The following is a 27,488-nucleotide window of genomic DNA, read 5'->3' as shown; positions in this document are numbered from 1 at the left end:
AGCATGGGAGGCTCGTCCTGACACAGCATATCCGGGCCGCAGGCGCACTGCTGTTACTGCGGCTGGAGAGGTCCTCGAGGCTGCTTTGTATGGTGGGTGGTGGGAAGTGCTGGGATGGGGCTCCGCTGACGGACCAAGGATGTCTTGCCCATTTCCATCGCGCCCTCTGTTACGCTCCCCAGGGTGTGGTCGAGTTCTCCTTGTGTCTGCTCTTTGCCAAGCTGGTCAGTTACACCTTCCTCTACTGGCTGCCCCTCTACATCTTCAATGTGGGTGAGTACCCGGGGAAGAGGAGGTGAGGAACGGAGGGGTCTCTGAGGAGGAAACCTGTCACGTGATGCGTATGACTCCAGGAATAGGCAGGATTTCTGCTGAACCTCTCCTAGGGCAGGAGGGAAATTTTTTTTCTTTAATGGGAAGCTAAACCTTGCAGACGCACCCCCCACCCCCACCCCAGTCCCTGATTCCAGCCACTTTTCCTCCCTTGGCACTGAGTCGGGGTTAGGAACTCAAAGCTCTGTTCTGCGATCCTCCCTCACTTCTTCTCCAGCCTCAGGTGTAGGAGAAACCCCCCTCCAGGCTGCTTGGCTCATAGATGGGCGGGACCGGAGGGTGCTGGAAACGGTCTGCCTTTTGAGTGCCTCCAGGAGCCCCTTAAGCCTCCCGCAGCCCAAGGAAGAGGGCCTGTAGCCTGGCAGTAAACACTGTTCTCTTCCAAGCAGGGCTGCCGGGAGCCTCGGGGGACTCATGCCCTGTGCCTGGGTCTGCTGGGCTGCCCGCCTTGTGGTCCTCCTCTCCCCTGCCTCCGCCCCTGCCCGAGGATGGACAGATGAGGAGAGGTCACTCTTGTGGTTGAAAAGGATGTTTATGTTCCCCTGTCCTGGATCTCTGGTTTTCCACATGTGGCGCTACTCTATCAGGGGGCAGCTCCGCCCCCAGAGCCTCAGAGCCTCAGAGCTCCACCAGGGCCAAGGACCGCTCAGCCAGGGCTGCCGGGCTCCCTCCAGGCCCCGTGGGAGGGACGAGGCTGCCCTCCACACGGCATCCTTGCACCGAACAGGATGCGGTGGGGATGAGTCAGGGCCGGGTCTCAGGCTGTAACTCACCCCCCCAACCCCGCCCCTGGCCCCATCTGAGGGGCCTCTCTCGACGACGGGGGCAGAGCGCCAGGGCAACCCTGTGGTCACTGACTCTTTGTTCTGTGGCCTTGATGCTGGCTACAGAGTGTGAGTCAACCTTGAGGGCTGGGCTACAAGTCAAGCTTCTGGGCGTCCCTTTTTCTAATTCTAGGGCGAGGTCTGGGACCTGAGGTCCCCATTTTCCCACGAGCCTCCTTCCTGGCTCTGTTCATAAGCAGGGACCTCAAATGGAGGTGACAAGCTTCTGTGGGGACCAGCCGCTCGGTCAGGGGGAGGGCAGGAATGTGGCTGGACAGGCTGAGGCTCAAAGAGAGCAGTTGTGCCCCAGTGGGACAGGGTCCTCAGGGGCCAGATCCCAGTGCTTTCATAGAAGGGCTTTTCCGGGAGGTCGAGGCCATCCAACAGGACTGGGGCCGGAAGGGGCATCCGGTCCCAAACTGCCGCAGACTCACTTGTGACCTTGGCCAATCACTTCTCCATGGCCCCCCACTCCTTCCTCTGAAGATGATACTGGACCAGGTGTCTGCAGGGACGCTCCCAGCGGTGGCCCTCCAGGATGTCTGCCCTGAGCCCCCAGGTCTGAACACATGCTTTTGTTTTCCACAGTTCACTTTAGTGCCAAGGAGTCTGGGGACCTGTCCACGCTCTTCGATGTTGGTGGCATCGTAGGTGAGGCCATGCCCTGCTCTGCCTCTAGGCTGCATCCCCCTCTTGTCAGGGTGTAGAAAAAAGGGACGGGTCCAGTGGGATGTGACCTAGGCAGGTGGCATCAGAGGGAAAAGGTGGCATCCTGCCCAGGTGGTCTTCCCGTGAGCAGTGGGTGTGGGGAAGGCTGCGGAGGGAGACACTCAGCTGGCTCTGGGTGCCCGGCCCCGGTTCGCGCTGGGCTGAGTGATGGGGCAGTGCTCGGGGTCCCACGTGCACATTGTGTTCCAGGCGGCATCCTGGCGGGGCTCATCTCTGACTACACCAATGGCAGGGCCACCACCTGCTGCGTCATGCTGATCTTGGCTGCCCCCATGGTGCGTAGAACCTCAAGGGCAAAGTGTGTGTGTGTCGTGGGCCGCTGAACTCTGTGCACGCCCGGGCATCACACGCACACCTGTCTCTTTGCGTGTGTACATCCCTGTGCACGGCCAGGGGAGGAGAAGCCAGGGTCAGCACAGGAAAGAGATCCAGACTGAGAATTTTGGAAAGGGATTCGTGGTTATTTGGCCTTGGTGAGAAGGGGGAGGCCAGCTGCTGAGCTTCTTGACCAAGGAAAGAATAAGTGATTGAGGTTCGATATGAGAGGAGACTTTGGGGGGGCAAAGGGAAATGATAGATTACCACGTATTAGACCCTGCATCCCTGGGACACGAAGACCGAGAGGCCTGGGTATGAGAAGGAAAAGGAGAAAGGGGACCTCTGGGGTTCCCAGACTTCTGGGCTCCAGTCTAACGGAGGCAGCCTGTGGGGAAGCCAGGGTGTGTATGACTCTGTCTTCCCCCTTCTCCTCTCTCAGATGTTCCTGTACAACTACGTTGGCCAGAGCGGGATCAGTATCTCCATAGGTGAGGGAGTGGCGCTGCCTTGGGGACACCACGAGGCTGGCTTGGGGACGTGGGTGGGAGGCTCGGGGAAGTGGAGGTTCTCAGCCTGACGCCTGGGGGACTCGCCCGCTTTGGGGCTGGGGGTGGCGGTGGCCTCTCCTCTCTAACTGGGCCGTCTCCATCACCACGTCAGTAATGCTGCTCATCTGTGGAGCCCTGGTCAACGGCCCTTATGCCCTCATCACCACTGCTGTCTCGGCTGACCTGGTAAGCGGAGCCACCTTGGGGACTGGCCAGGGCCTCTGTCTCCAGGCCCATCTTCCCCACGTCTTTCCCCCTCCCCCAGCCTACAGAGACGAGATCCTCAAAGTCCTTCAGAATCCTTCGTCGGCCCCCTTTCCTCCCAGCTCCAAGCCCCCAGCGCTGCCTTTCCCTGAGCCCGTCCCTCTCCTGGTCCTGGTCCTGGTCCTGGTCCTGCTCGGTGCCGCCTCCTGGTTCAGGCCTCCCCACTCTGCTCTCTCTCCCCAGGGCACGCACAAGAGCCTGAAGGGCAACGCGAAGGCGCTCTCCACCGTCACAGCCATCATCGACGGCACTGGATCCATAGGTCTGTGACTCTGGCTCTCTGGCTCTTGGCAGCCGGGCCCCGAGCCTGGTCTCGGGCGCGCGCTTGGGATGCTGCCCTCGTGCGGGCAGGGAGGGCCAGGGTCCCTGGTCCAGGGCCCTTCTCTCATGCTGTGCTCCACACAGGTGCGGCTCTGGGGCCTCTGCTGGCCGGGCTCATTTCCCCCACAGGCTGGAACAACGTCTTCTACATGCTCATCACTGCCGACATCCTGGCCTGCTTGGTAAGAGCTGTGGGGCGCACAGATGGGTATGGGGAGGGGCCCTGTCCTGCGGGGCTGGAACCCTGGAAAGTTCCAAAGTGGTCCGAAGTGTCGGCCATCCAGGGCTTTGCTCGGAACCACTCTGCGTCCCATGGGTGGACCCCTGCGGAGTGACGCTGTGAGCCAGCCCGGCGGTCACCTAGGGCTGGGGACCAGCCACGTGCTCCACGCTGATTGTCGCCCTCCCTCGCCTCAGCTCCTCTGCCGGCTGGTGTACAAAGAGATCCTGGCCTGGAAGGCATCCCTGAGTAGAGACAGAGGGTAAGTCCTGCGGAGGGAGAGCCGGAGCCCTGCCTGCCCGGCCTCACGTCTCCCGGGAGTCAAATCCAGCGCTCAGTTGCTCTGCACCAGTCTGAGCCTAGCTCCGCCCAGACCTCAGGAACTCGGAGCCGACGCTGCGCGTGCTCCGGGAACCCCTGCCTGGCCCCCGGCCCCGCTAACCTGTCCTCTGTTATCCCCATGTGTCTCCATAGCTCTAGTGTGGCCCTAACCCACGCGCGGTAGTATTTTCCTCAAGTCCCGTGACTTTGTGAGTATTTTCTTCAAGTCTGTTAACTCCTGTGCCCTTAGAGCGCATGCAAAGCCTCTCTCCTTCAGTGTGATTTTTCTGACTTTCGCTTTTTCCTTGGGGGCCAGTTCCAAAGACTCTGAGTCTGGGCGGAGTGTGGTGCTGGGGAAGTGTTTCCTAAGGGGCCGGAGCTGCTGTGAAGGTCGGCAGCCCCTCGTCCTTAGGGAGAGCGATAGGGCTTTGGACGCAGACCCCGGGACAGAGGGGGCAGCATCCAGGGAAATCGTTTTCCCTCTGAACTTGGACGCTGAGCCGTCTGTGCCTCCGAAGTTCAGAAACCAAGGGCATCTGGCCCCTCTGCCTGGGGTGTGCAGACAGAAGCGGCTACCAAGCAAAGCCTCTGGAGCAAAACCCAAAGCTGGCCTGCTGTGCTCTCTGCCTGTTGCCCAGCGGTGGCCGGTGTGGAGGCCGCGCAGATGGGCCCGCGGCTGAGGCAGGGCGCTAGAGGCTGGGCTGCGCGGCTGGTGCTGGGCTTGGCAATGTTCTCTCGTGGCCTTTCTGGCTCTCCTTAGGAAGCTCTTGCTAATGAGAAGCTGCCGGAGCGATGGACCTGGTCTGGATGGTAAATGTGAGGAAGAGCCCACTGGGGTCATGGTAACCAGCACTGTATCTGGGGGAGAACTTCCCTTTGAGGACGGCGTCGTCCGGGTTCAGGGGGAGAAGAATGCAGGGCAGGAGGCATTGGCGGAGTCTGTGCCGTGCCCTGCCCTGGAGGGGAGCAGTGATGGCACCTCACGTGACCAGTGCTCCTTCCACCTGCCGTCCCCGGGCCAGGCCTGGGGGGACGCTGGGAGGAGAGGAAGTGATGCAGAAAGGGAAGAGTGAGTGCGCAGTAAGCGTCTGCTCTGGGCGTGAGCTGAGTCTGTCTGTAGCTGTACTGGCTTCCCTCTCAGCAGCCTTGAGAGGTAGATGTTCTCACTTAGAGGTGAGAGAACAGAGGCTCAGAACTCATGGAACATACCTCAGGCCTTTAGCTAGTCCCAGCAGAGCCTGAGTTTGACCCCAGGTGTGCGGGGTTGGCGTCTCTCTGCATCCTCAGCGGGTCCTTCTCTGAGGAAGGCCTGTGTGGGAGAAGCAGAGTCACTTGCTTGGGCAGAGGGAGCTCGGGGCTTGAAACCAGAAATGCTGGACCATCCTGGCTTCTCTGCTCACCTGCTTCTATAGAGCTTTGGGCATCTTCTCTGAATGTCCGCGTCCTTGTGTGTCAAATGGGGATGCTCGTTTCTAAATACCTGGTAGGGCTGATCTCAGGCTGCGACAAGCTGGGTATGTGGTACTGCTTTGCAGAGTGGTCAAACGCGGTACAGACATTGTAACGTTTTTCACATTATTCTGGCTTGGTGTTCCCTGCTTGCTGAAGAGGTGACAGGGAGCCCTAATCATAGTGAACGGGATGAAAGGCAATTATTAAGGGACCCTCGGGACCTGCCTTCCCCGTCCCCACCGTTGGGGCAGGAGCTTGCTAACCCCTGTCTCACTTTCTCTTCCATTGCCTCTCTGCTCCTCACGCAGGTATAGAGAAATGTGAGGACCCGATCGCAGCAGAAACTTGGAGGGCCCTCGCCGGGTCCCACAGTTCCCCCCCACAGATGGCTGAGGCAAAGCCTCTGGACCCAACACCAGCCAGCCCAGCCCACGAGGCTTCCACGGGCTAGGAGACTCTCCACCAGCAGGGGACCACCAAGCTTGAGGCCACAGAAGACTCAAGGGCCTTGTGGGAGGACGGAGGGGATGCAAAGTGCCCACTGAACTAAGGCACCTTGAGACCAAAAATTGAGGAGGCAGCTCCGTGTGATCAATGGACCAGTTTAGTATAGGGTCACTTACAGGGTGGGATCGGGATTGGGGTCAGGTGGACGGCGGTCTGGGAGCGCTCCACACCACCAAGGGGCCATCAGGACAATTTTATAGTTAACCTGGGGCAGGGGGGCGGGTACTTGGAAACAGGACATGCATTCTTAAGATTTATGAATGGGTAACTAGTCTCGTGGCTGCCGGGAATACGTCAGGGGAGGTTTTCATCATTGTTTGGGGACTAACAGAGCATAGAGGCTGCCTGGTCCTAAAGATTATTAAACAGTATCTATTAACTGCAAAGCCCTTGATGACAGAGAAGTGATTTACCACACAGTATACAGTCCTGGGCAGGGGAGCGGAAGGAGAGGAGGAGCTGTGAGGGCCCCGAAGGCGTCAGTTACGCTGCCAGCGATGAAGGCCTGAGCTCTGGAGGCCGCCAGCAGAAGGGATCAGGGCTAAGCGGTGTCCGCATTTTAGTACAAGAAAGGATATGCTCAGACTCTTGCTTGTTCAGATTCCAAGACAGAAGGCAGAGGTTCAGCAGGGCCACGGCCTGGAAAAAGCACGTCTCCCCTTCTCACGTTAAACGTGAGCCTCTGTAATCAGCCTGAACCTAGAAGCGCTATTTCAGAGCCACCCGGCCTCTCTTTGTCCCTTTGTCCACAAGCCAGTTTTCTCCGTGTGTTTCCCCACGTTGGCACGCCTCCATCTACCCTCCATTTGATCCTGTTTCTAACTCCTGACCCATTTTGATGAAAGCATTATTGCCGTATCCTCCAGGGCAGGCCTAGGGAGAGACAGGGGAGGCGTCACTCCCGACTGGGAGGGCCCCTTGCCTGCTCTCATCCCAGCCCTCTGTGTCCCCAGGGAAGATGGCTTGTCAGGGCGGTGCTGTAGGGGAAGGGTGGGGCGGAGGGCATGACCAAAGTACCAGTTACGTTATTAAATATTTTGCTAATGAAATGCCAGTGGTTGCCGAGTGCTCACTGTCTGCCAGCTCTGCTCTGGGAACGGAGTAGGTAGTGGACACAGAAAAAGGACTGACACCCAAAGCACAGGCACCGGGGTGACGTGACTAGCAAGGAGGGCGGGTGCTGCCGGCTGCGTTCAGGCAGCTGTTACGTGTGCAGCTCGCAGGCCCCCTGCAGCTGGCCTCCCCTCCCGGGTGTTCTGGCCGCCCCAAACCCTTGGATCTGCCAGGCCAGCGCTTGGCATTTCTGTCTGCCCTCTGAAGCTGCCCATTAGCCCCGATACAGATGTCACCAGCTGTGCCTGTGCTCGTCCTGTCAGGGCTCACGTGGGCCGCTGGGGCAGCGTCCCAGGGCCACAGGGTGGTGTGCTGGGTAATGAAGCCCGCGCGCCTAGAGCCCGTGCTCCGCAACAAGAGAGCCCACGCACTGCAATTAAGAGTAGCCCTGCTCACCACAACTAGAGAAAGCCTGCGCGCAGCAACAAAGACCCAACACAGCCAAAAATAAATAAACAAAACGAAACAAACAAAAAAAAGATCAGGTTTACCTGCCAGCAGCACTCAGGGAAGCCACTAGATGGCGCCATCATCCCACGGTAGAGCCCGTGCCGGGGCTCCTTTTCTGCTCCCTGCAGGGAGACAGGCTCCCTCGCCCACCCGCTTCTGGGGCAGTGTTGGCAGGGTGTTGTCCCTCCCTGGGCGCTCACTCTGGAGGTCTCTTCCCCAGCCTCACCACTGATGGCTTCGAGCCTTTTCCTCATTAGAAAACAGTAATAACGTTACCTCCCTCAGAGCATCGCTATGAATCAGGGAGACAAGTCAGTGTCAACCCACGCCCTGCCCTCAGGGGCTTGTTTAGTTAGGGGATAAGACAGGAACAGGGAAACGTTTAAACAATGCGAGAAAAAACACCAGGGTGGGTGACTCAAGTTGAAAGACTTCGCCATCCACTCGTCCAGCCCTGAAGGGACAGGGCTGGCAGGAGGGCAATCCCAGTGGCAATGGAGGAACAGATGTGACCATCCAGAAGGAAGAATGAACAGGAAGGACGTGAAAATGGACGCGCACCAAGCCCCTAAATGTGTTAGGCCCAGGGACTGGAAAATGAACAGACATTCTCTGGTGCCGGCGGCTCAGTGTGGCGCTAGGGAGATGCACAGGGCGTGTGGGAGCTCGGGACGGGCCCCAGAAATGAAGGCTGGGGTGTAGGTAGGAGTCCGGGGCCCCGGGCCCTGAGTTCTGTCCTTGCACACCTGGGTCCCAGGCCCAGGATCCCTGCCCCGCACCCCATCCCCGCAGCTCTGGGCACTGACTGTCCCTGGAGGCCCAGGACCTGCCCCCTCTCTGGGCCTCGGCACTCACTCGAGGCTAATGCATGAGCATTACGTTAATTAGTTATTCATTTAATTTAACTTCACATTTGGTCTCAATTAAGCTTAAAGTGTTCTTCCTTATAGATGTTACAATAGCACTTGTAATTAAAAAGCAATAACTCTTTGCATGTCTCCTTTAGAGATCCATTGGGAGGCTGGGCTAGTGAGGGGGTGGGGAGAAGCCAAGAAAAGGAAAGCGGCTCTTGGTGGATCTTAGCACTCAGAGGCGGCCACTATGAGTGAAGTCGGGGGAAGTTATCAACACATCATGGGTGTCAGGTGGGCACCCTGAGAATTGGAGAGTGGCACTGGAGCTAATGGGGCAGGTCTCATGCGTGAAGGCGTGGGGTACGGAGAGGATGGAAGAGGGAAGGTAGGAGGCAGTCCTTAGAGGCGGAAGAGGGGCCGGATATGCTGGGGTAGGCAGAATAATGCCCCCTCCTCCAGAGGGGTCCACAGCCTAACTCCCAGGACCGGTGAATGCTATCTTACATGGCAAATGAGACTTGGCAGACGTGGTTAAGGACCACGAGATGGGGAGACTATTTTGGATTGTCAGGGGTGAGCCCAATGTAATCACAACGGCTCCTTACAAATCAGAGGGGGAGGCAAGAGTGTCAGGTGTCAGATTAGAAGATGCTGGCTTAAAAAAATTTTTTTTTAGTTTTTAAATTTAAAATTTTTGGCTGCCACCGAGTGACGTGCCGGGATCTTAGTTCCCTGACCAGGGACCGAACCTGTGTCCTCAGGTTCAGTGAAAGCGGCGAGTCCTAACCACTGGACTGTCAGAAGGTGCTGGCTTTGAAGGTGGATGCAGGGCCAAGGAATATGGGCAGCCTCCAGAGGCTGGAAAAGGCAAGGAAACAGGATTCTCCCCTCGAGCCTCCAAAACCTTGATTTTAGCCTCGTGAAACCCATTTTAGATTTCTGACCTCCAGAACTATAATAAATTGGTATTCTTCTAAACTGCTAAGTTTGTGGTAATTTGTTATAGCAGCAATAGGAAACTATTACATGTTCCCAGTGTAAAATGGGGCCAACATCAATATGAAGACAGCAAGACCAAAGAAATCCGCAAAGATTTAAAAAAAAAAAGTGGAGAGGATGGCCATGGAGCATTTGGATACCATATAAATGCCACATGTGTAACTACCCCGAGTTCCCTGAAGGCAGGACCTGGGCTAAATGTACACCCTTTACAGTATCCAACGTGTGTGAGGAAAACCAGAAAAATGAACTTTCTCATTCTGTCTGTGGTGCTGGGCCCCAGGTTTGATCCTTGCTGTCATTTCTTAGGTCCCAGGAAACTGAGGCAGGAGGGTGTGTGTTGAGTGGGCTGGGAGTGGGGGGACTGGGGAATATTTTTTTTTTCCTTGAGTAAACAGCAACCAGTGTGGTCTGCTAGAGACAGAGATCGAGAAACAAACACATATTCTTGGCTCGTGGCTCTGATTCTCCCACTGGCACCTCTGAAAACCAAGCCAAGTACCAAACTTTCTGGGCAGACAGTGTTGAAGAGAGAGCTTGCGGCGTATATCCTTGATACTCAGTCCACAAGCCGCTCCCTCGGTATCTCTAAGCAAAGTCTCACAGCACAGAGACCCCGCCACCCCAAACCAGAGGTGATCAGTGAGGCTGTCCCTGAGGTCCACGTTGCTTCTAACTGTATTGCCCTGGATTCCTGGCCAATTCCTAAGATGCTGGATTTTCCTCGAGACTCAACTGCTTCTCCTTGGTATTCCTTGGTCCCTCCTTTTCCTTTGTTTGCATCTTATGGAGCAACACGATGTAAGGAAGAGAAGAACAGAGACTGCCTGAGTTCAGGTCCTGAGTCCTGTTTAAACCCTAGCTGAGTGACCTCAAGCAAACCACTTCACCCCTCTGTGCCTGTTCCCCGTCTGTGAAATGGGGGTATTAAGAGCACTTATTTCACAGGGTTGCTATAAGGATTACATAAGTTAACACGTAAGAAGGCACTTAGAAAAGTGCCTCCTACGTGTTTGCTCAATACAATAAAAATTGTGATTTCAGCAAGTGAAGAACAGAATATTCCGAAGTATTGCGTTGGAAATAGAGATGAAAGATTGAACTCTATGGACTACAGCATCCCTTCCAATCCTGAGTTTTTATGCTCCTGTGAGGAGAATCAGCACTTCTCCAGATTCCCTTCCATGCGGTTCCCATTCCCATGTCTGGAAACTTGCTCCTATGTAATAAGAGCCAAATACTTGAAGCTTTATGCCAAGAAGTCATGATAAAATGTTTTTTATTTGTACTATAAATGTTAATTAGGAATTCTTTAATGAAACGTTTACCTTTTTTGGATATGGGTCAGGGGAATGGTGGGTACAAATAGCTAAGAAATAGTATTAGCCAATGTAAAAATAAGGAGTTGTTTGAAAGCCAAAACGGATCCTTAAAACTATCTGAGAAATGAAATGTCAGGATCCCGATGCAAAGTGTGAACCTCACTACTAATAAGCTGGGCAACTTTTTAAACCCCTGTATCTCTCTGCCTGTCTCTCATCTGTGAAATAATTGCAGCAGGTTTCTTTACACGTGAATAAAAATCAAAGCAAAACAAAACCCTTCAACTGCAGCAGCAACAGGACAGAGCTGACAGAAAAGTTTATGTCTCAGAGAACAGATCAAGAAATGGATTACTTTATGTTAGAATAAAAACATTTAAAAATGATTTGGATGCCTTCATCCCAGGAAGGAGTGAGGAAGACAGCCTGGATGCCTCAGAGCCTCATTCTCGGATGGATTTACTCCACCAGGACCGTGCTTCACACCCAGTGGGAGCACAGTCAATGCTGAGTGAGTGCCCACACCTGCTGTGTGCAGCATGCATGAATGGCAGTGCATTCGCTAGCAACTGAACAGCGTACAATAACTCTGATGAATTCTTAGATTAAATATCCGATACCATGCGTCAGGAAAGAATGTTAGCTCTACTTCTGTTTTACCAGTGAGAAATAAAAGGAACTTGTCAAAAAAATTACCTAGTGTGTTCTGCCGGCTTGAGACAGCGCCACCTAGTGGATCAGGCAAACGTCTCCGCTGTGAACGTTGTGGCGTCCTGCTGATGTGGTTTTCGTCAGGATGCAATTTTAAGAGGCTGTGAAATAACCTGTCTTCTTATATGGAAGCCCTGATTCACTCTCCCTCCCCCGCTTCCAGACAGTGGGATCACCACAGTCTCTTTGCCGCGGGATCCCCTCTGGGTGGCACCACCTGCACTAAGGCCATTGATCAAAGAAGGATGAATGGGACCCTGAGATGATTTGTTTGTATTTAAGGGATGCCCTCTAAGCCCTGTCCCCAGGAAGGCCGTGAGCACAGGGGGTGCCATATTAGCCATTGATTATCGGGGTACCCCATGTAGAACTCAGTGAAATTCATTTTGTGCCCTCCCAGACTTCTACTTCTTATCCCAACCCTGTGAGGGTTGTTTTCAGGGCTGGACATGACTGCTTGGCATATGAAGGTAAAAAGTGACCCATCATTTATGTCACCACTGCTGGTAGTTACAGGATCTACAGAAGGCAGGCCGAGCTAAAATACCCTTTGTACGAAGCATATTTTTGCCCTTAACACACAAGCCTGTCATTTACATCTGTGTAAAAAAAAAAAAAGATTAGTGTACTACTGGCATATAGCATGTACTCAATCAAAGTTCTTTTTCCAACTTGTTTTCTGGTTCTTAATTTTAAGCCAGAAAGTCCTCCTTCAAATAGCTCTAGGGAGCCAGGATGAGATTTCCAAAATGGAACCAGCCTAGAGCCCATCTAGTTAATAACAAATTTCACTTGGTCTGGGGGCTTAGGTATAAAGTTATACCTAAGCCTGGGCATATACATTCCTCACCAGCTTTGGAGAAAGAACTACGAAGATGAAAGAGATGACAGTAACCCCAAATGGACTCTTATGGTAGCCAAATAAGGGAACAAAGGCCGCCGAATCCTGGAAGAAAAAGAATCCAGAGAGACAGCAGCAGGACACACAACTGACGTTTCCATACCCTGCCTCTAATCCCCGAGTAAACCTGAAATATAGAAATGCTGGATTTAGAAGGCTGTGGCCAGGAGTTCGAGGTGAAAGCCAGTCCTTTGGCTGCTGTTGCTTGCTTTCTTGGAGCAGCGGGAGGTGACACCATGGCCTTTGTGGAGCCCGGTGTCAGGATACGCGGAGTGCTCCGGAACCGGCACCTGGATATGTCTCCAGGTCATCACACTGAAATAACCTTTTGAACTTTGTCTTTCTTTCCCAAATGATCTTGACCTTGTAACTGACAATTTTTCATAGTATCAAAAAGGACCAAATTCTTCCATCTATTGGACAGCAGAAGCCAGAGTGCCCCTTCTCCCAAAATTCATTTACTGAAGTCTTCATTGAAAACCTACTCTAAGCAGATCCCTGTTGCTATTTCCTTTTCAAAAGAGATGGAAAATCTGAGGTACAGGTGCTAAGAAGACGGCAATATCCCTCTTAAGCTGGTGAGAATCTCTCCCCAGGGGCAATTTTGCAACCCTGTTTCTGGAAGCCAGGACTCAAGGGATTTGTCTTAGTGATGAAGAGATGATCCCCTGATCTTAAGGCAGGAAGGCTGTCAGAACAAGACTCCAAACAATACCTTTCTGCTCATCAGTGACATCAAAGCGAGGGAAAGAACAGGGTCTTGGTTTTCCTGAAGATGGCTCAGTAGGACCGCAGTGGTTTGGCATAGATTGGCTCCAGGATGTGATGGATTAGAACCAAGAAAAGGCTCCCAAGGAAGACGAGAGTGAGGAAAGCCAGCAGGACATAGCGGCCAATGAAAAAGGCATCTACAATCTGGAGAAGGAAACATCAAAAGCGAAATTACTGTCACTTCCGCACCCTGGCTGTGCTCATCTGTAATCTCTGATGAATGGGCCCAGAGTCTGTCCATATTTGTAACTTCCAGTAACATCCTGCCCTGAGTCTACCCTGCAAATGGATAAGAAAGAACCTTTTTCTCAACGTGCTGAGCCAGAAATACAAGATAAAGAGAGGCTTAATGAAGTCCAGGGAACACATGGCTCCACGTAGGAGGTTCACAAACACTCTGAAGACCCTGGACGAGTCCTTTTCTGTTCTGAAATCAGTTCTCTGAAAGAGTTGATGAGAAGCTTGCTTGCTTGGTCTCTGGAAGGCTCATTTGGTGGCTGTCAACTTTTCCTCATGGAGAATTTTAAACATACATAAAGATACGATTGTATAATAAACCCCACACACCCAGGACCCGAGCCCTCCCATCATCAACGCATTGCCAACTCAGGAGATGTCATTTTCAAAATGAAAAGGTGACTCTAAAACTTTCATCAGAAGAGTTCTGAACCCTAACATTCGTAACCCAGCATTCCAAGGGTTGGAGGAAATAGCCATTTTCCTGAGATACTGAAACACGAAGAGGAGAGATAACTTGCCCCAATTCGTGCAGTTGGCTGCTTGGCAACCAGTTGTACTTGAGGCCCCGAAGCTGTTGGTCTTTGCTGACAGAAACCTATGATTGGTATTGGCCCTGCTTGTCTACTGTTCACAGCCAGAGCTCTGTTTTCCGCAGATCCAAATGGTGCTGCTTAAGTCTGGGCAGGAAAAAGCAGTTTAATCTATAGACTTAAGAGAGCAGCAGCACAAACCAAGTGACTGGGGACTCCACAACTTCCGGAAGCTTTCAGAACCCAGTACCTGAAGAGAACCCAAAATACCTGAAGGGCGACTGTGGCTGACAGAATAACGGCCCTAACATGTCCACATCCTCATCTCCAGAAAGTCTGAATATGTTAAATTACATGACAAAGGAGAATTAAGGTTGTAGATGGAATTAAGGTTGCTAATCAGCTGACCTTAAAATAGGGAGATTGGCCTGAACTGTCCAATACAGGTGGCCCTATGTAATCCCAAGCGTCTTTAGAAGTGGTAGAGGGATGCAGGAGAGAGGGTCAGAGAGAAAGATGTGAGGATGGAGGCAGAGTCAGAGACGCGTTGCTTTGCTGGCTCTGAAGATGGAGCGAGGGGACTGCAAGCCGAGGGTGGCCTCCAGAAGCAGGAAAGGGCACGGAAACATCCTTCCGCAGAACTTCCAGAAAGGAAGACAGCCCTGCCAACCCCTTGATTTTAGCCCAGTGAGGCTGATGTGGGGCTTCTAACCTACAGAACTATATAAGATAGTAAATTTGTGTTGTCAGCCACTAATTTCATGGTAATTTGTTACAGCAGCAGTAGGTAACTAATACAGTGGCGATACACAAAGCACCTTTCAAGTCCGAGCTCTGCTGTGATCACTGAGTTCCAAAGACACCAAGAAGGAAAGGGCTGCTCCAGAGATTACCCTAACAGCCAACTTACAACAAAGGTCAGCCTGATGAAAGCGCTTTAACATAACTTTGACCTTGGCTCCAGGACTGAACAAGTCTCTTGCGAGCTGCGTGTTTGCTGGTTTGACGCGGTTCACTTTTTAATTAGCCAATTAGCAGGCTTTGGGTGAGGAAGGCCCAGGCCATGTATTATTGATACAGTATTGAGCCAAGCTGCTGCAGGGGCTGGTGCTCAAAACCTGAAAATGAGATCCTGCTGGCCATGTTGACGAACATATTTTGCTCAAAGCTCATTCTGCTCTCCTGGGTCTGAATCTCATATGACAGAGGAAAGAGGGATTGATTTCAAAACAGTGTTTGCTCTGTACCCTTCTTCCAATGTTCACATCTGCAGCAATCCAGAAATACGCAGCCTTCATTGCTCTCCCCATTGTAGACAGGAAAACCAGGGTGGGAGTCTGCGCCCCAGCTCACACACACAGTCCTGACACAGTCAGAGTGGTTTTCAAATGTTGACCAAAAAAAACCTGGCACGTATGAAAATAATTCCTCAGTTTTGTGTGGTAAGTATTATTTCCCTTGGAATTTTCAGAACGAATTTCCTCCCTTTTGCCATGGTCAGTCCTAGATAGAACTGGAAATGTGTGCCGATTTTAGTTCAGGAGTTATATCATTTTGTGTAGTCTAGTGTCTAGTGTCAAAATAGTCGCCTCTGCACTTGCTGCGAAGGCCCCCGATATTCTGTGGAGTCCCCAACAATGAAGGTTTTGAAGACAGACCTCAGCTTGAATCCTTGCTCTGCCTCTTCCTATACATGTATGACCTTGGGCAAGTTACCCTAACCCCTTCCAGCCTCGGCGTCCTTACCTATGAACTGGGGACACTGACAGCACCTGTGTCATACCACTTAGGGTTGTCCTGAGGTTTAAATGAGAGCTTGTCAATAACAGGCTTAGCACAGGACCTGGCACACAGTGATGCCTTAAAAAACGTTAGCTGTTATCACCGTGACGGCTTAAAAATTAAAACAGAGGAAAGAAGCTGCTCGAAAAAGTAATGGGACACAGGAAGTCAATACTGTGATCAAGATCGTAGGGATCGGGGCTTCCCTGGTGGCGCAGTGGTTGAGAATCTGCCTGCCAATGCAGGGGACACGGGTTCGAGCCCTGGTCTGGGACGATCCCACATACCGCGGAGCAACTAGGCCCGTGAGCCACAATTACTGAGCCTGCACGTCTGGAGCCTGTGCTCCGCAACAAGAGAGGCCGCGATAATGAGAGGCCGGCGCACCGCGATGAAGAGTGGCCCCCACTTGCCGCAACTAGAGAAAGCCCTCGCACAGAAACGAAGACCCAACTCAGCCAAAAATAAATAAATAAAATAAATAAAATAAATTAAAAAAAAAAAGATCGGAGGGATCTGAGACCAGCTCTGTATGGTAAAGCCAGAGCCCCAGTCAGGAATGAACCAGAATGGGTGGGGTCTAGGAGAGATGATAAAAATCCACGTAGACAGGTAGGTGCTGGGAGATGTGGTTCTAGAAACGAGGACCAAAGGGGCTTCCCCAAAGGCTGTTAGTATTAAACGCACCAATCTCTACAGCTTCTGCTTTCCAGAGAAGCGCTCCGCCTTCCTCAGTGCTGTTCTCTATGGAAGGTACTCCCTCCATGCCACAAGCGGAAAAATGCAAACACACGGAGGTGAAAGCGCATGTCGTCCAGCACCCGAGAGCACTGCCTCGGTGCTGCCCGGGATGCGCGTTTCCGAGCCGAGGCCACCAGGAGTGGGGGAGTGGGAGCCTCTTACTCAGGGCAGGCTCTTCCCGCCTGTCTGCCCGGCTCCGGCCCTCACACCACGAGGTGGCTTCTGGGCTCACTGCTCGTTCCACTTGATGCAAAATGGAGACGAGAACAGATTAGGCAAAGAGCTGCCCGGGGGTGTCGCAAGGGGGCATCGGAAGGACTGTCTCTTCCTGGGGGAGGGGGGAGGGGGTTAAAACTCCCTCTGAGCTCCCCCCATCCTGGTTTCAACTTTACAATTTTTCTAACACACTTCGGCCCTCCTGGCATCAGGGACCATGTGGGGCAGGATGGAGGTCCAGAGCAAGAGAAAGAAGAGACACAACCCAGGATGCAAAACAAAACCCATGGTTTTACCTTCATCTCGGCCTCAGGGGCGGGGAATTCACTGGCTCGGGGGAACAGCAACAGCACTGCTGTGATGATCAGAGCACCGAGGAACACGAAAATGACGGAGAACCTGGCAGTGAAAGACAGAGGGTTAAAAGCGCTGTTCAGTCTCCCTTCTAATCAGCTAGGCCGGGACTGGCTCTTCCCTGGGTGGATATCCTGCTTCAGTCCATTAACAGGGCCCAGTGTGCTGCCCACACCGCCCAGGGAATTTAGAAATGTTTTCCCCTTCATCCCAAAACCCTCCTTCCCAGACAGGTACCAGCGGGATGCATTCCTGTTTATTCCTGGGAACTCCAAATTCCGAAGAATGGGAATTGGTAGTTTTTACCTTTGCCTCTGTGCGGTCATGATCGGGAAAAAGCGAAGCAGCCCTGCCCCCCAGTGCTGTGTTTTAAACCAGGAAACTCGAGTAAATGATGTAACTTGCTGATTTGTACCTACACTGTCTGGCCAGGGAGTGTGACTCTACGGTGACCTTAGAGTCAGTTTATGGCCTGATTCTTTCTTAAGTCAACGCCAGCCCAAGTCACCTACGACTCTTCAGCGTCCCAGGACCCGGGTCTGGAGCCTTAGGGGCTGGACCCAGTGCCTGCTGTAAATCTCAACAATTAAGAAACACACACACATACAACCCCAAGAAACTCAATAGGCACCGAAAGCGGATTCCCTTTTCATCCCCTGTGTCCCCATCTCCTCAACACTGAGAGCTGACAAACACCACTCCCCTTCTCCTCCCACCTCTGCTTCCGAGCATAAATAACATAGTTAGTGCTTATGATGAAGTGAAAATGCAACTCATTCAAACTGCCAGTAGTTACAACAATGAGCTTCTGAATTCTAAACGTTTCACGAGCGTCAGCGATGGCACTTCCAATCGCTTTTACCTGGGACTCCTGGCTGGAGAGAAGGCCTTACCTAGCTATACCTGAGGCTCTGGACAGCAGCAGACACAGCAGCAGCACTGACACCCAGAGCAGGGCGAGGATGAACACGCCGGCCCCCACGCCCAGCACGGTGCCAGCCATGCAGGGGAGGCAGCGGAGAGCTGCAGGCCTGGACCCCCCGGCCCGATGAGCCGTCCGTCCCCGGTGCTGTGGGTACCGCCAGGCTTCCGTGCGCTCCTGGGTTTCCTGGTGGGCGGTCAGACAAACACAGAAAGTCCCAATTCATTCTGGGGAATTTTTGATGATTGCTGTGGTAGGAGGATTCGTCAGTACAGGTCTTTGGGAATGTCGAGTCCCTTAATAGGAATGAAAAATTTAGAACCTAAACCTTTCTTTTTTGGTGAGGACTGAGAAGCTGCTTTCTGCTCCACGTGGGTCACTTCAAATTCGGAATCTGAGTTTATCTTCCCACAACCTACGAGCTGGATTCTCCCTTGATACAAAACCCTAACCGAGGGCTGTAAAAGGTACCAGGACCCCAGAGCTCCAGGGCCCACGAGAAGTCGAAGCTCTCAGGTTAAGTCTGTGGTGGGAGCTGTGACTCCGCAGGCAATCACAAGACAGAAACTCCTAATCCTTGGAGAAGAAGAAGAGCCATCCCTGCTTCTGAACGTTCACTTGTGCTAAGTACCTTACAAATATAGCGCATTCAATCACGGCAATAAGCTTCTGAGGTAGGTATTATGTCCATGTTGCAGAAGACGTAACTGCGGTATAAGGTGACGGGATAGTATTAACAAGCCCGGTGGCTCACAGCAACAGACAGCTATACACTCACAGTCCTGGGGGCCAGAATTCTGAAATTAATGTGTCAGCCAGGTCACACTTTTTTCCAAAGGCTCTAAGAGAGAATTCTTCCTGCTTCTTCCAGCTCCTGGTGGCCCCAGGTGTTCCTCGGCTTGTGGCTGCATCATTGCAATCTTTGCCTCTGTCTTCACATGGCCTCCCCTGTGTCTCTGTCTTCTTCCTGTCCCATCTCTTCTGGGGACACTTGTCATTGGATTTAGTTCCACCCAAATGATCCATCATGATCTCATCTCAAGATCCTTAACTTAATTGCATCTGCAAAGACCCATTTTCCAAATAAACCTGTCACATTCACAAGTTCCAGGGGTTAAGATGTGGACATATCTTTCTTGGGGCCACCGTTCAACCCACTCCAGGGTAACACCATATAGTACTTCCCCTGATTTTCCCTTTAGTATCAGATGCAAGCCTTAAGCACACAATTTCCTCCTCAGGCTGATGGCTTTCTTTACCCTAATGGCTTAAATACCACAAAAATGATTACCTATGAGAATTTCTGTTATAAAGATATTGGAAAGTAAGTCCTAAGCATGAACTGCTAATCAACAAAACCCCACATATAGTCACTCAACATTTATTTATTTATTTGTTTGTTTATTTATTTATTTAATTAATTAATTTTTTTGGCCACATGGAGAGGCATGTGGGATCTCAGTTCCCCAACCAGGGATCGAACCCACGCCCCCAGCGTTGGAAGCGCGGGGTGTTAACCACTGGACTGCCAGGGAAGTCCCAGTCAACATTTATTTTGCACCTACCTTGTAGAGCATTGCTACAAGCTGGGGATCACAAGGTAAATAAGACATTTCTTCTGACAGAAGCTTAAGACCTATTGGAGAACACTGCTATGCAGACAACTCTCCATTCTGATCAGCAGGAAAAACAAAGTGCGATGGGAATTGAGACTTGAGAAGGGCTTTACAAAGGAGGTGACTTTGCATGGGCCCATTTGGGAGAGAACGATGGCCAGAGGACAGAGTAAGGGAGAGGTGGGCAGAGAGGCCTGGCAGCAGGTGGGCGTGGCCCCCTTGCCCATTCTCCCCTCATTAGAGCACAGGGGTGTCGGGTGTCCTCAGTAACTCAATATGCCAAGGGTTTTCCCACTTCTGGGTCCTTGTGCCTGCTGTTTCCACGCCTGGAATGAACCCCTGACCCCAAAGAAGCCGTCTACCATTTGCAGGGCTGGCTGCTCCTCGTCCTTCTGACCCAGCTTTAAACGCAGCCTCCTCAGAGAGGTCTTCCCTGACTGTCCCAGCTGAAGGAACCCACATTCACTCTAGTTCCTTCAGAGCGCACTTCACAAACTGTAGTTCACATTCTGATTTATTGTTCACAGGTTTACTTTCTGTCTCTCCAGCTAGAATAGTAAACTCCAGGAGGGCAGAGACTTTGTATCTTGCTCACTACAGTCTCGCCGGTTCTTTTCTACAGAGGTTATAAGTAATAGATATTTGTTGGATGAATACATGAAGCAGTGCTAACAAGCCCACAAAAGTCCAGTGAAGGAGTGATAGGATCGTATCTAATCTTAGAGAAAGATGACTCTGGCTTCTGGTCAATATGCTGGACAGAGCTGACACGGGAATTACCCCACACAACAGCAAACACATAGAAAGGCTTAATAAAATAGAACGAAAAGAATTTAATACACAGCGCAGCTTGAAAGCAATAAAGGGAAATCCTTAAGTGCTATAAACAAAAATGTAACTCAAAGCCTGGATAGTAAGCAGGAGCTGAGCCCAAAGACCTGCAGGGGTCCTGGAACCAGGTGCAAACCTTAGGAGTGGTCCTCTCCTCGACAGGTGAGGTCTCAGACCCATGATACAGAGAACTAGAACTGAGAACAAGGTATAAAAATGGGCTCTGTAAGGGCTCAGCTGTCTTTGAAACAGGGACTAAAAAATTTGATGCTGACATGGTTAGAAGAAAGCGGGCCAAGAACCTGAGGCCATGGGTGAAAAAAGAACAACCCAAGAGAAATCTGCATCCCAATCCTTCATCACATGCAGGAGAGGGGTTCGGATCACACTACCACTGAGGTGTGGGAATCCCAAGTAGTAAGAGTAACATGAAAGCCACACTAACAGTGAGAAGCCCATAGGATCCCAGCAGAGACAAATGGAAACCTCTCTGGAGGGAGGTCAGCATGCAAGGTTCCCACTGGAGTGAGTGTAAAATAGAGGTTTTCAGACATACAAAGACTGGAATGGAGTTCACCCCTCATAGATATACTTCACCAAGAAGGAAAATGAACTAAGAAAGAAGGTGTGAGATGTAAGGAGGAATGGTGAGAAAAATATTAGTAAATACTGACAGTAAAGACTTCTTTAATGATAAGGACTAATTTCTTGATGAGTTAAAAACAAGGAAGAACTAAAATATTTGTCGACAAGTGGAAGGTGAGAAAGGACAGCTCAAAGTTAAATCATTCCATAGTTATTATTTTGCTCTGAAGAGGTGAGAATTAATGATTTTACCTATACGCTTTGTTAAGCTAAATATGCATGTTAAAAAAACACATAGGTAAACACAAGATAACATAAATAGGATGAATAACTTCCATACTAGTAGAGTGAGAAAAATAAAGGAAGAAAGCAGAAGGCAGGAATGGAAAGAAGCAAAGGAAAATACAAAATAAGTCTGTAAAACTAAGCCCAAATATAACAGTAATCATAGTAAATGTAAGCAGATTACACTTGACTATTAAAAGAGATTCTTATATTAGATTTTCTTTTCGAACAGCTCTTTATAATAGCTGCGCAGAAAGCATAATGAGAGAGAGGCTGAAAATACAGAGAGTGAAAAAGACATACAAAGCAAATACTACCAAAACAAAAAGAGGGGAAAAGGGGAATTGTTCAATGGATACAGAGTTTCAGTTGTGCAAGATGAAAAAGTTCTAGAGATCTGTTACACAATGATGTGAATATACTTAACACTGCTGAACACTCAAAAATGGTTAAGGTAGTAAAATTTATATATGTGTTTTTTACCACAATTACCAAAAAAAAGAAAAAAACAAGCAAAACAAAACAAAATACAGTCTGGTAAAGCAATATCAGCATCAAGCAAAACAGAGTGTAAAGCTTTGAAAAATATTAATAACGACAGTCACAAAAGGAATAATTTAACAAAAGAATACAACTCAAAACACATGAACCTAAAACAAAGCCTCAAAACATATAAAGCCAAAACTGAATCACCGCAATAAATGGAAAAGCCCACAAATTTCGTGCAAGATTTTAATATACCTCTTTCAGAAACTGATAGATCAAGCAGCTAAGAATAAACACTTGACAAAGAGGATATACAAATGGCCAACAAATATGTGAAAAGGTGCCCAACTTCATTAGTCATCAGGAAATTGCAAATGAAAACCAAAATGCAGTACCTCTAGACACCTACCAGAATGGCTAAAATGAAAATGACAGATAACACCAAGTGTTGACAAAGATATGGAGTAACTGGAACCCTCATATCCTGCTGGTGAGAGTCTAAGTTGTTACTACCGCTTTGGAGACTCTTTGGTAATATCTAATAAAGTTGAATATACGTGAACCCTAGACCCAGCTCTTCTCTTCCTGGGTGTGTCCCCAACAGACACATACACATAAGTTCACTAAAAGACATTTACAAAAGTTCACCGCAGCCCTATTTGAAATAGTTAAAAACTGAAACAACCTAAATATCCATCAGTCGAATAGTTAAAGTGTGGTATTATACATACAATCTCTTCATTCATACAATGGTATAGTAGAAAGCAGCAAAAATGAACAAACTACAACTATACCCAGCAATGTGGGTGAGTTTTGCAAATATTGAGTGTAAAAAGCTAAAGGCAAAAGAGTTCATACTGTATAATTCCACATATATAATGTTTAAAAACAGGTCAAACTAATTTTGGGGTTAGAAGTCAGGAGTGTGGTTACCTTGTAGAAAGTAGTGACTGGAGGGGGCCTGAAGGGGGCTCTGGGGTGCTTATGAAATTTTGTTTCTTCATCTGGGTGTTGGTTACATGGCTTTGTTAATTCTGTTAAATTGTATCTAGCTGTACACTTCTGATTTGCATATTTTTTGGTATGTGTGTTATAACTTTTTTTTTTTTTCCAAAAAAGTTTACTTCAAAGAAAGTCTGAAGAGACATACCAGACAAATGCAATATATGGGCCTTGTTTGGGTCCTGATTCAAACAAACCAACTATACAAAACCTTTTATGAGATGACTGGGGAAATCTGAACAGTATCTGGATACTTGATGATATTAAGGAATTGCTGTTTATTTTTTAAATGAAAAATATTGTTTTTTTAAAAATGTGGGGACTTCCCTGGTGGCGCAGTGGTTGGGAATCCGCCTGCCAATGCAGGGGACACGGGTTCGAGCCCTGGTCTGGGAAAATCCCACGTGCCATGGAGCAACTAAGCCCATGCACCATAACTACTGAGCTTGCGCTCTAGAGCTTGTGAGCCACAACTATTGAGCCTGCGTGCTGCAACTGCTGAGGCCCGCCTGCTGCAACTACCGAAGCCAGTGCACCTAGAGCTCGTGCTCCACAACAAGAGAGGCCACCGCAATGAGAAGTCCATGCACCGCAACGAAGAGTAGCCTCTGCTCGCTGCAACTGGAGAAAGCCCATGCACAGCAACGAAGACCCAAGGCAGCCAAAAATAAATAAATAAATAAATAAATAAAATTTTAAAAAATGTGATGGTGTTGTGGTTATACTGCTACAAGATTATTTCTGATATACAGGTACACACACACGCACACCAGAGATAAGAGAAAACGATGTCTGGGAACTTTGTAATTATTCAGGGGAGAGGAGAAGACGGGGGCTAATATGAAACAAGGCTGGTCATGAGTTAACTGTTGAAGCTGGGTGGTGAATATATGAGTGTTTGCTATACTATTTTCTGCACTTCTGAATATATTTGAAACTTTTGCAATAAAAAGATGTGTGTATGAATAAGTATACATGTATAAGTAGGAATAAATCCAACAAAAGATGTGAAGATTTTTATAGCAAAAATTATAAAACTTTATTTGAAGATACATATTTTTAAAAGGCCTGAATAGAGAAATAACTCATGTTCCTGAATGGATGGGATGGTTTAATATTGAAATATCTCAATTTTCCTTAATCTATCAGTCCAATGCAATTCTAACCAAAATCTCAAAGTAATTTTTTGTGGAACTTGAAAACTGATCCTAAATTCATATGGAAAAGCAAAAGCCCAAGAATAGCGAAAACAATTTTGAGAGCAGGATGGAAACTTGCCTTTCGTGTTACCAACTGCCGCAAGACACATTATAAAACCAAGGTAATTAAAACAGTGTGATAGTGGCATAAAGACACGTGAGCCAGTGGAATAAAACAGAGAACCCAGAAGCAAATCCATGCATTTATGAGAACTTTGCACAAGACAGAGTTGGCTCTATAGTCAGTGGGTAGAGGATTTCATAGATAGTGTTGGGACAAGTGATTATCCAATCAGAAAAGAATAAAACCACATCTCTACTTTATATCATACGCAGAAGCCAATTTTAAATGGAAAGTAATTCATAATAAAACAGCATATGTTTAAATATACAAATGTTCAGGCTGACTACACTAGAATACATAAGGAAGTAACGCACTCAGATGCTCGCACCTAAACTTAGAATCACCATGAACGCAAAAGCTACAAATGCTGGCTGATGCAGGTGTGTTATACGGCAACTCAAATACCACGAGCTGGGCTGCCTTCAGGTACGGGGTTTTCTAGAGTGATGAACAACTCTTGTTAAAAAGTTCCAAACCACAAATAAGTATACTTTCCCCTTGATTTACATTAGAGTTGCATTCCTGGAAATTTTACTATATTAAACTGTGCCAAAAAATACATTATGCTTATACAAAAAATGGAGTTAGGTTCTAGGCTCATATTATAAATGAGTATCCTGTGAGACACTCAAAAGTTGTGCAGGAGGAAGGATGATTCTTTACTATGAGGGGCTGTCCAGTGTATTGCAGGACTTCTAGCGTCCCCAGACCTGCTTTGTAAACCCTGGTAGTGTCTCCAAAATCACAATAATAACGAGGGGTGCCCTCACGAATTCCAAAATGACCAAAGGGGCATTACCATCCCCTTAAAGAACCACGGTCCTAGATAAACTCTGGCATAAAGAGACATGTAGAAGGGTGTTCATAATAGCAAAACATCTGAAAAAATCTAAATGTCCATCAGTAAGGGAATGGGTATTATATACTCAGAATGAACACTTAAAATGAATGAACTTGAGCTGGCCTTATTGATATGAATGTATCTCAGAAACAATATTGAGTCTAAAAGCAAGTTGCAAAATGAAGCCCACAGTACTATGCTACTTGTATCTTTAAAATTTAAAAAATACCTAAATAGTAATATACATATAGTTTATGAGCTACACATATACAGTAAACATAAAAACATGGGCATAAATGATGGAAAGCAATTTCAGAAGAGCGTTTGTCTCTGGGGAGCGAGGAAGGAAAGAGAATGAGCCCTGCTTAGAATCTGCAGGAATTAGGAGGTACTGACCCCAGTGCAGAAGCCGGCACTGGATGGCTGCCTGCTGGGGGCCCGAGTGGTGTGGTTAACGGACGACAGTCGCTACGCACTTTCAAATCACAGAAGCATGCAGGAAAAAGGGTGGAAGGGTGTAATCTGGATACACTGATCCCCCTTTTCTGTCAGCGCGTTAACAGATGATGCCACATCGATGGCATTTTTGGTAGCGTGACAATTGATTTTTCCCAGACTTGCATTTTATTTCATTATAAAGGTAGAGGCATTATCCTAATATTTTAAAATTCAAACCATATTGAAGTGTTTAAAGTAGAAAAAAAGTGTGAAAGTTACCCCCCCGCCCAATTATCTTTGAAGGTTTGGAACAGCTATAAAGGAAAATGAAGAAGAATCCTCCAGAAGGGCAGTTCACTCCTGTAACCCACTGTTTTCTTTTTTCTTTCCTAAAGATTTATTTTTTATTGAGGTAACACTGGTTTATAACATTATATGTTTCATGTGTACAACATTATATTTCCACTTCTATATGCCCTACTGTGTGCTCACCACCAAAAATTTAGTTTCCATCTGTCACCCTACATTTGATCCCCTTTACCCATTTTGCACCCTCCCCACCTCCCCCTCTGATAATCACTACTCTGTTCTCTGGATCTATGTCTTCTTTTTGTTTGGTTTGGTTTGTTCATTTTTGTTTGTCTATTCCACGTATGAGTGAAATCATACGATACTTGTCTTTCTCCATCTGATTTAAGCACTGGTAGAGACTTTGAGGATACAAAAGAAATGCGATGTTACTCTTGCCTTAATAGCCTGTGGTTTGTTGACATCAACAGCACATGAAACAATTAGGAAACACTAAACAGAGATATGACAATGTGCTAAACTTAATTTATAGTTAATTTCCCCCAAAGATAAAAATACTACTACATATCTGCAGGAGCACTGTCATCTTCAGAGCACTTCTTCACTTGCATTATTTGGGGGAAATATTGCTTTGGCTGGAGTTACTGTGGGTCTTCATGGTACAGCTAGAACTAATGCTGGGCCCTGGCATATGGGTAGGAATGGGAAAGGTGAAACGGAAATGGAAGGGGATCCACGGAGAGAAAATAGTTTGAACAAAGAGGGTGAGACAAGATTGGCCACTGAGTATCTGGGGAATAATGTGGAGACTGGCCTCAGCCAGAGCAGGGGCAAATAATGGACAATAACGTTGTGTAGACCAACTGTTCAGGACCAGTTCTGGGTCTTTAATATTTTGGGGGAAAGTGTTTAAAAGCTTGAGATTTGGAGTTAACCTTCTTATACTCCTAGTGATCAAACTGACTTTAGTTAAATTATAAATTAAGAATAGGGCATGGGGGCTTCCCTGGTGGTGCAGTGGTTGAGAATCTGCCTGCCAATGCAGGGGACACGGGTTCGAGCCCTGGTCTGGGAGGATCCCACGTGCCACGGAGCAGCTGGGCCCGTGAGCCACAACTACTGAGCCTGCGCGTCTGGAGCCCGTGCTCCGCAACAAGAGAGGCCGCGATAGTGAGAGGCCCACGCACCGCGATGAAGAGTGGCCCCCGCTTGCCACAACTAGAGAAAGCCCTCGCACAGAAACGAAGACCCAATACAGCCACAAATAAATAAAAAATAAATAATAAATTGCCATATCTTTAAAAAAAAAAAAAAAAGAATAGGGCATGACTGAGGAAGCACTGCAAACTTCTTACATCTTCCTGAATGGAGATAACGTTTTAGGTTTTCTCTCTCATAAGAAGGAGCCCAAAACCCAACTCTGTCCTCCCTTAACTGGGAGAAGGTATTAGTCTAAATTTCCCCGCCCTGTCGCAGATTCAAACTGGCGACAGGAAAACAGTGCCCTCAGGTCTCATCTTCAGAATTTTCGCCTGCTACCTACCAGTAGCTGGGAGAGAGATTAAGGTTTCGGTCACAAGGTATTTCGAACCGGGCACTGACATGTCACTTTCTTAAGAGCATGAGAAATAAAGCATTCCTGCCTTTTCCGCCCCCAATTCAGCAATTATTGGCCGCCAGGCCTTGGGTCCAGATCGGCGGTGAGGGTAGCCTGAGAGGTCCCTGCACCGCCATCCGCCCACGCCTTCCTCTAGCCTCCTCAGCCCCATCCCCTTCCATTCTCTCCTCTCCGCGGCCACCCCCACTCATCTCACCTCCCCGCCCCCCCCCTTCTGGCTCCCCATCTCCCGGGTCCCCTACTCACACCTCTCAGTCCGGCCTGTTTCAGCCCACAAGGGATTTGGTCTACTCAGGGCGAATCACAAGTGGGTTTTCATCCAGGCAATTCCGGATTCGCTAATCAGCGCCGCTCTTTCAACGCCCAAATTCCCCCTCATTTGCTTACAACCGCCGCGGCTCCAGGCAACGC

General features: G+C 49.1%; 2 protein-coding genes across 17 annotated transcripts in view; one reads left to right on the top strand and one right to left on the bottom strand.

Moving 5' to 3' along the window:
• The window catches only part of SLC37A2 (solute carrier family 37 member 2), a 31,777-nt gene extending 24,565 nt beyond the window's left edge, over positions 1-7,212 (top strand). For 9 of the 12 annotated variants that reach the window (XM_082475885.1, XM_082475881.1, XM_082475888.1 and 6 more), the window contains 10 exons: positions 183-273; positions 1,746-1,808; positions 2,076-2,161; positions 2,644-2,692; positions 2,865-2,938; positions 3,200-3,278; positions 3,422-3,519; positions 3,755-3,819; positions 4,032-4,087; positions 5,639-7,210. In XM_082475885.1, coding sequence (XP_082332011.1) covers positions 183-273; positions 1,746-1,808; positions 2,076-2,161; positions 2,644-2,692; positions 2,865-2,938; positions 3,200-3,278; positions 3,422-3,519; positions 3,755-3,819; positions 4,032-4,062 — 636 coding nt within the window. In that variant the 3' untranslated portion in view covers positions 4,063-4,087; positions 5,639-7,210. Of the gene's footprint in view, positions 1-182; positions 274-1,745; positions 1,809-2,075; positions 2,162-2,643; positions 2,693-2,864; positions 2,939-3,199; positions 3,279-3,421; positions 3,520-3,754; positions 3,820-4,031; positions 4,088-5,638 lie in introns of all 12 variants that reach the window. The other 3 variants (XM_082475889.1, XM_082475887.1, XM_082475879.1) reach the window with 2 other exon arrangements.
• TMEM218 (transmembrane protein 218) lies at positions 255-27,488 on the bottom strand (the record flags this gene model as incomplete). Of its 5 annotated transcripts, none has more annotated exons than XM_082475927.1 (5): positions 27,324-27,487; positions 17,715-17,929; positions 16,764-16,866; positions 5,088-5,187; positions 255-382 (listed from the first exon to the last, which is right to left on the bottom strand). In XM_082475927.1, the coding sequence occupies exons 2-4, from the start codon at positions 17,822-17,824 to the stop codon at positions 5,101-5,103; spliced, it is 300 nt and encodes a 99-aa protein (XP_082332053.1). In that variant the 5' UTR covers positions 17,825-17,929; positions 27,324-27,487. The 5 variants fall into 5 exon arrangements, with proteins under 5 accessions (XP_082332053.1, XP_082332051.1, XP_082332052.1 ...); XM_082475926.1 differs by lacking the exon at positions 255-382 and adding an exon at positions 3,526-3,802; XM_082475928.1 differs by lacking the exons at positions 255-382; positions 5,088-5,187 and adding exons at positions 10,516-13,102; positions 17,023-17,100 and having other exon boundaries at positions 27,324-27,485.

The sequence above is a fragment of the Balaenoptera physalus genome, assembly GCF_965194825.1.
Source record: "Balaenoptera physalus genome assembly, chromosome: 10".
NCBI lineage: Eukaryota > Metazoa > Chordata > Mammalia > Artiodactyla > Balaenopteridae > Balaenoptera > Balaenoptera physalus.
This window is presented reverse-complemented; position numbering and strand designations above follow the sequence as displayed.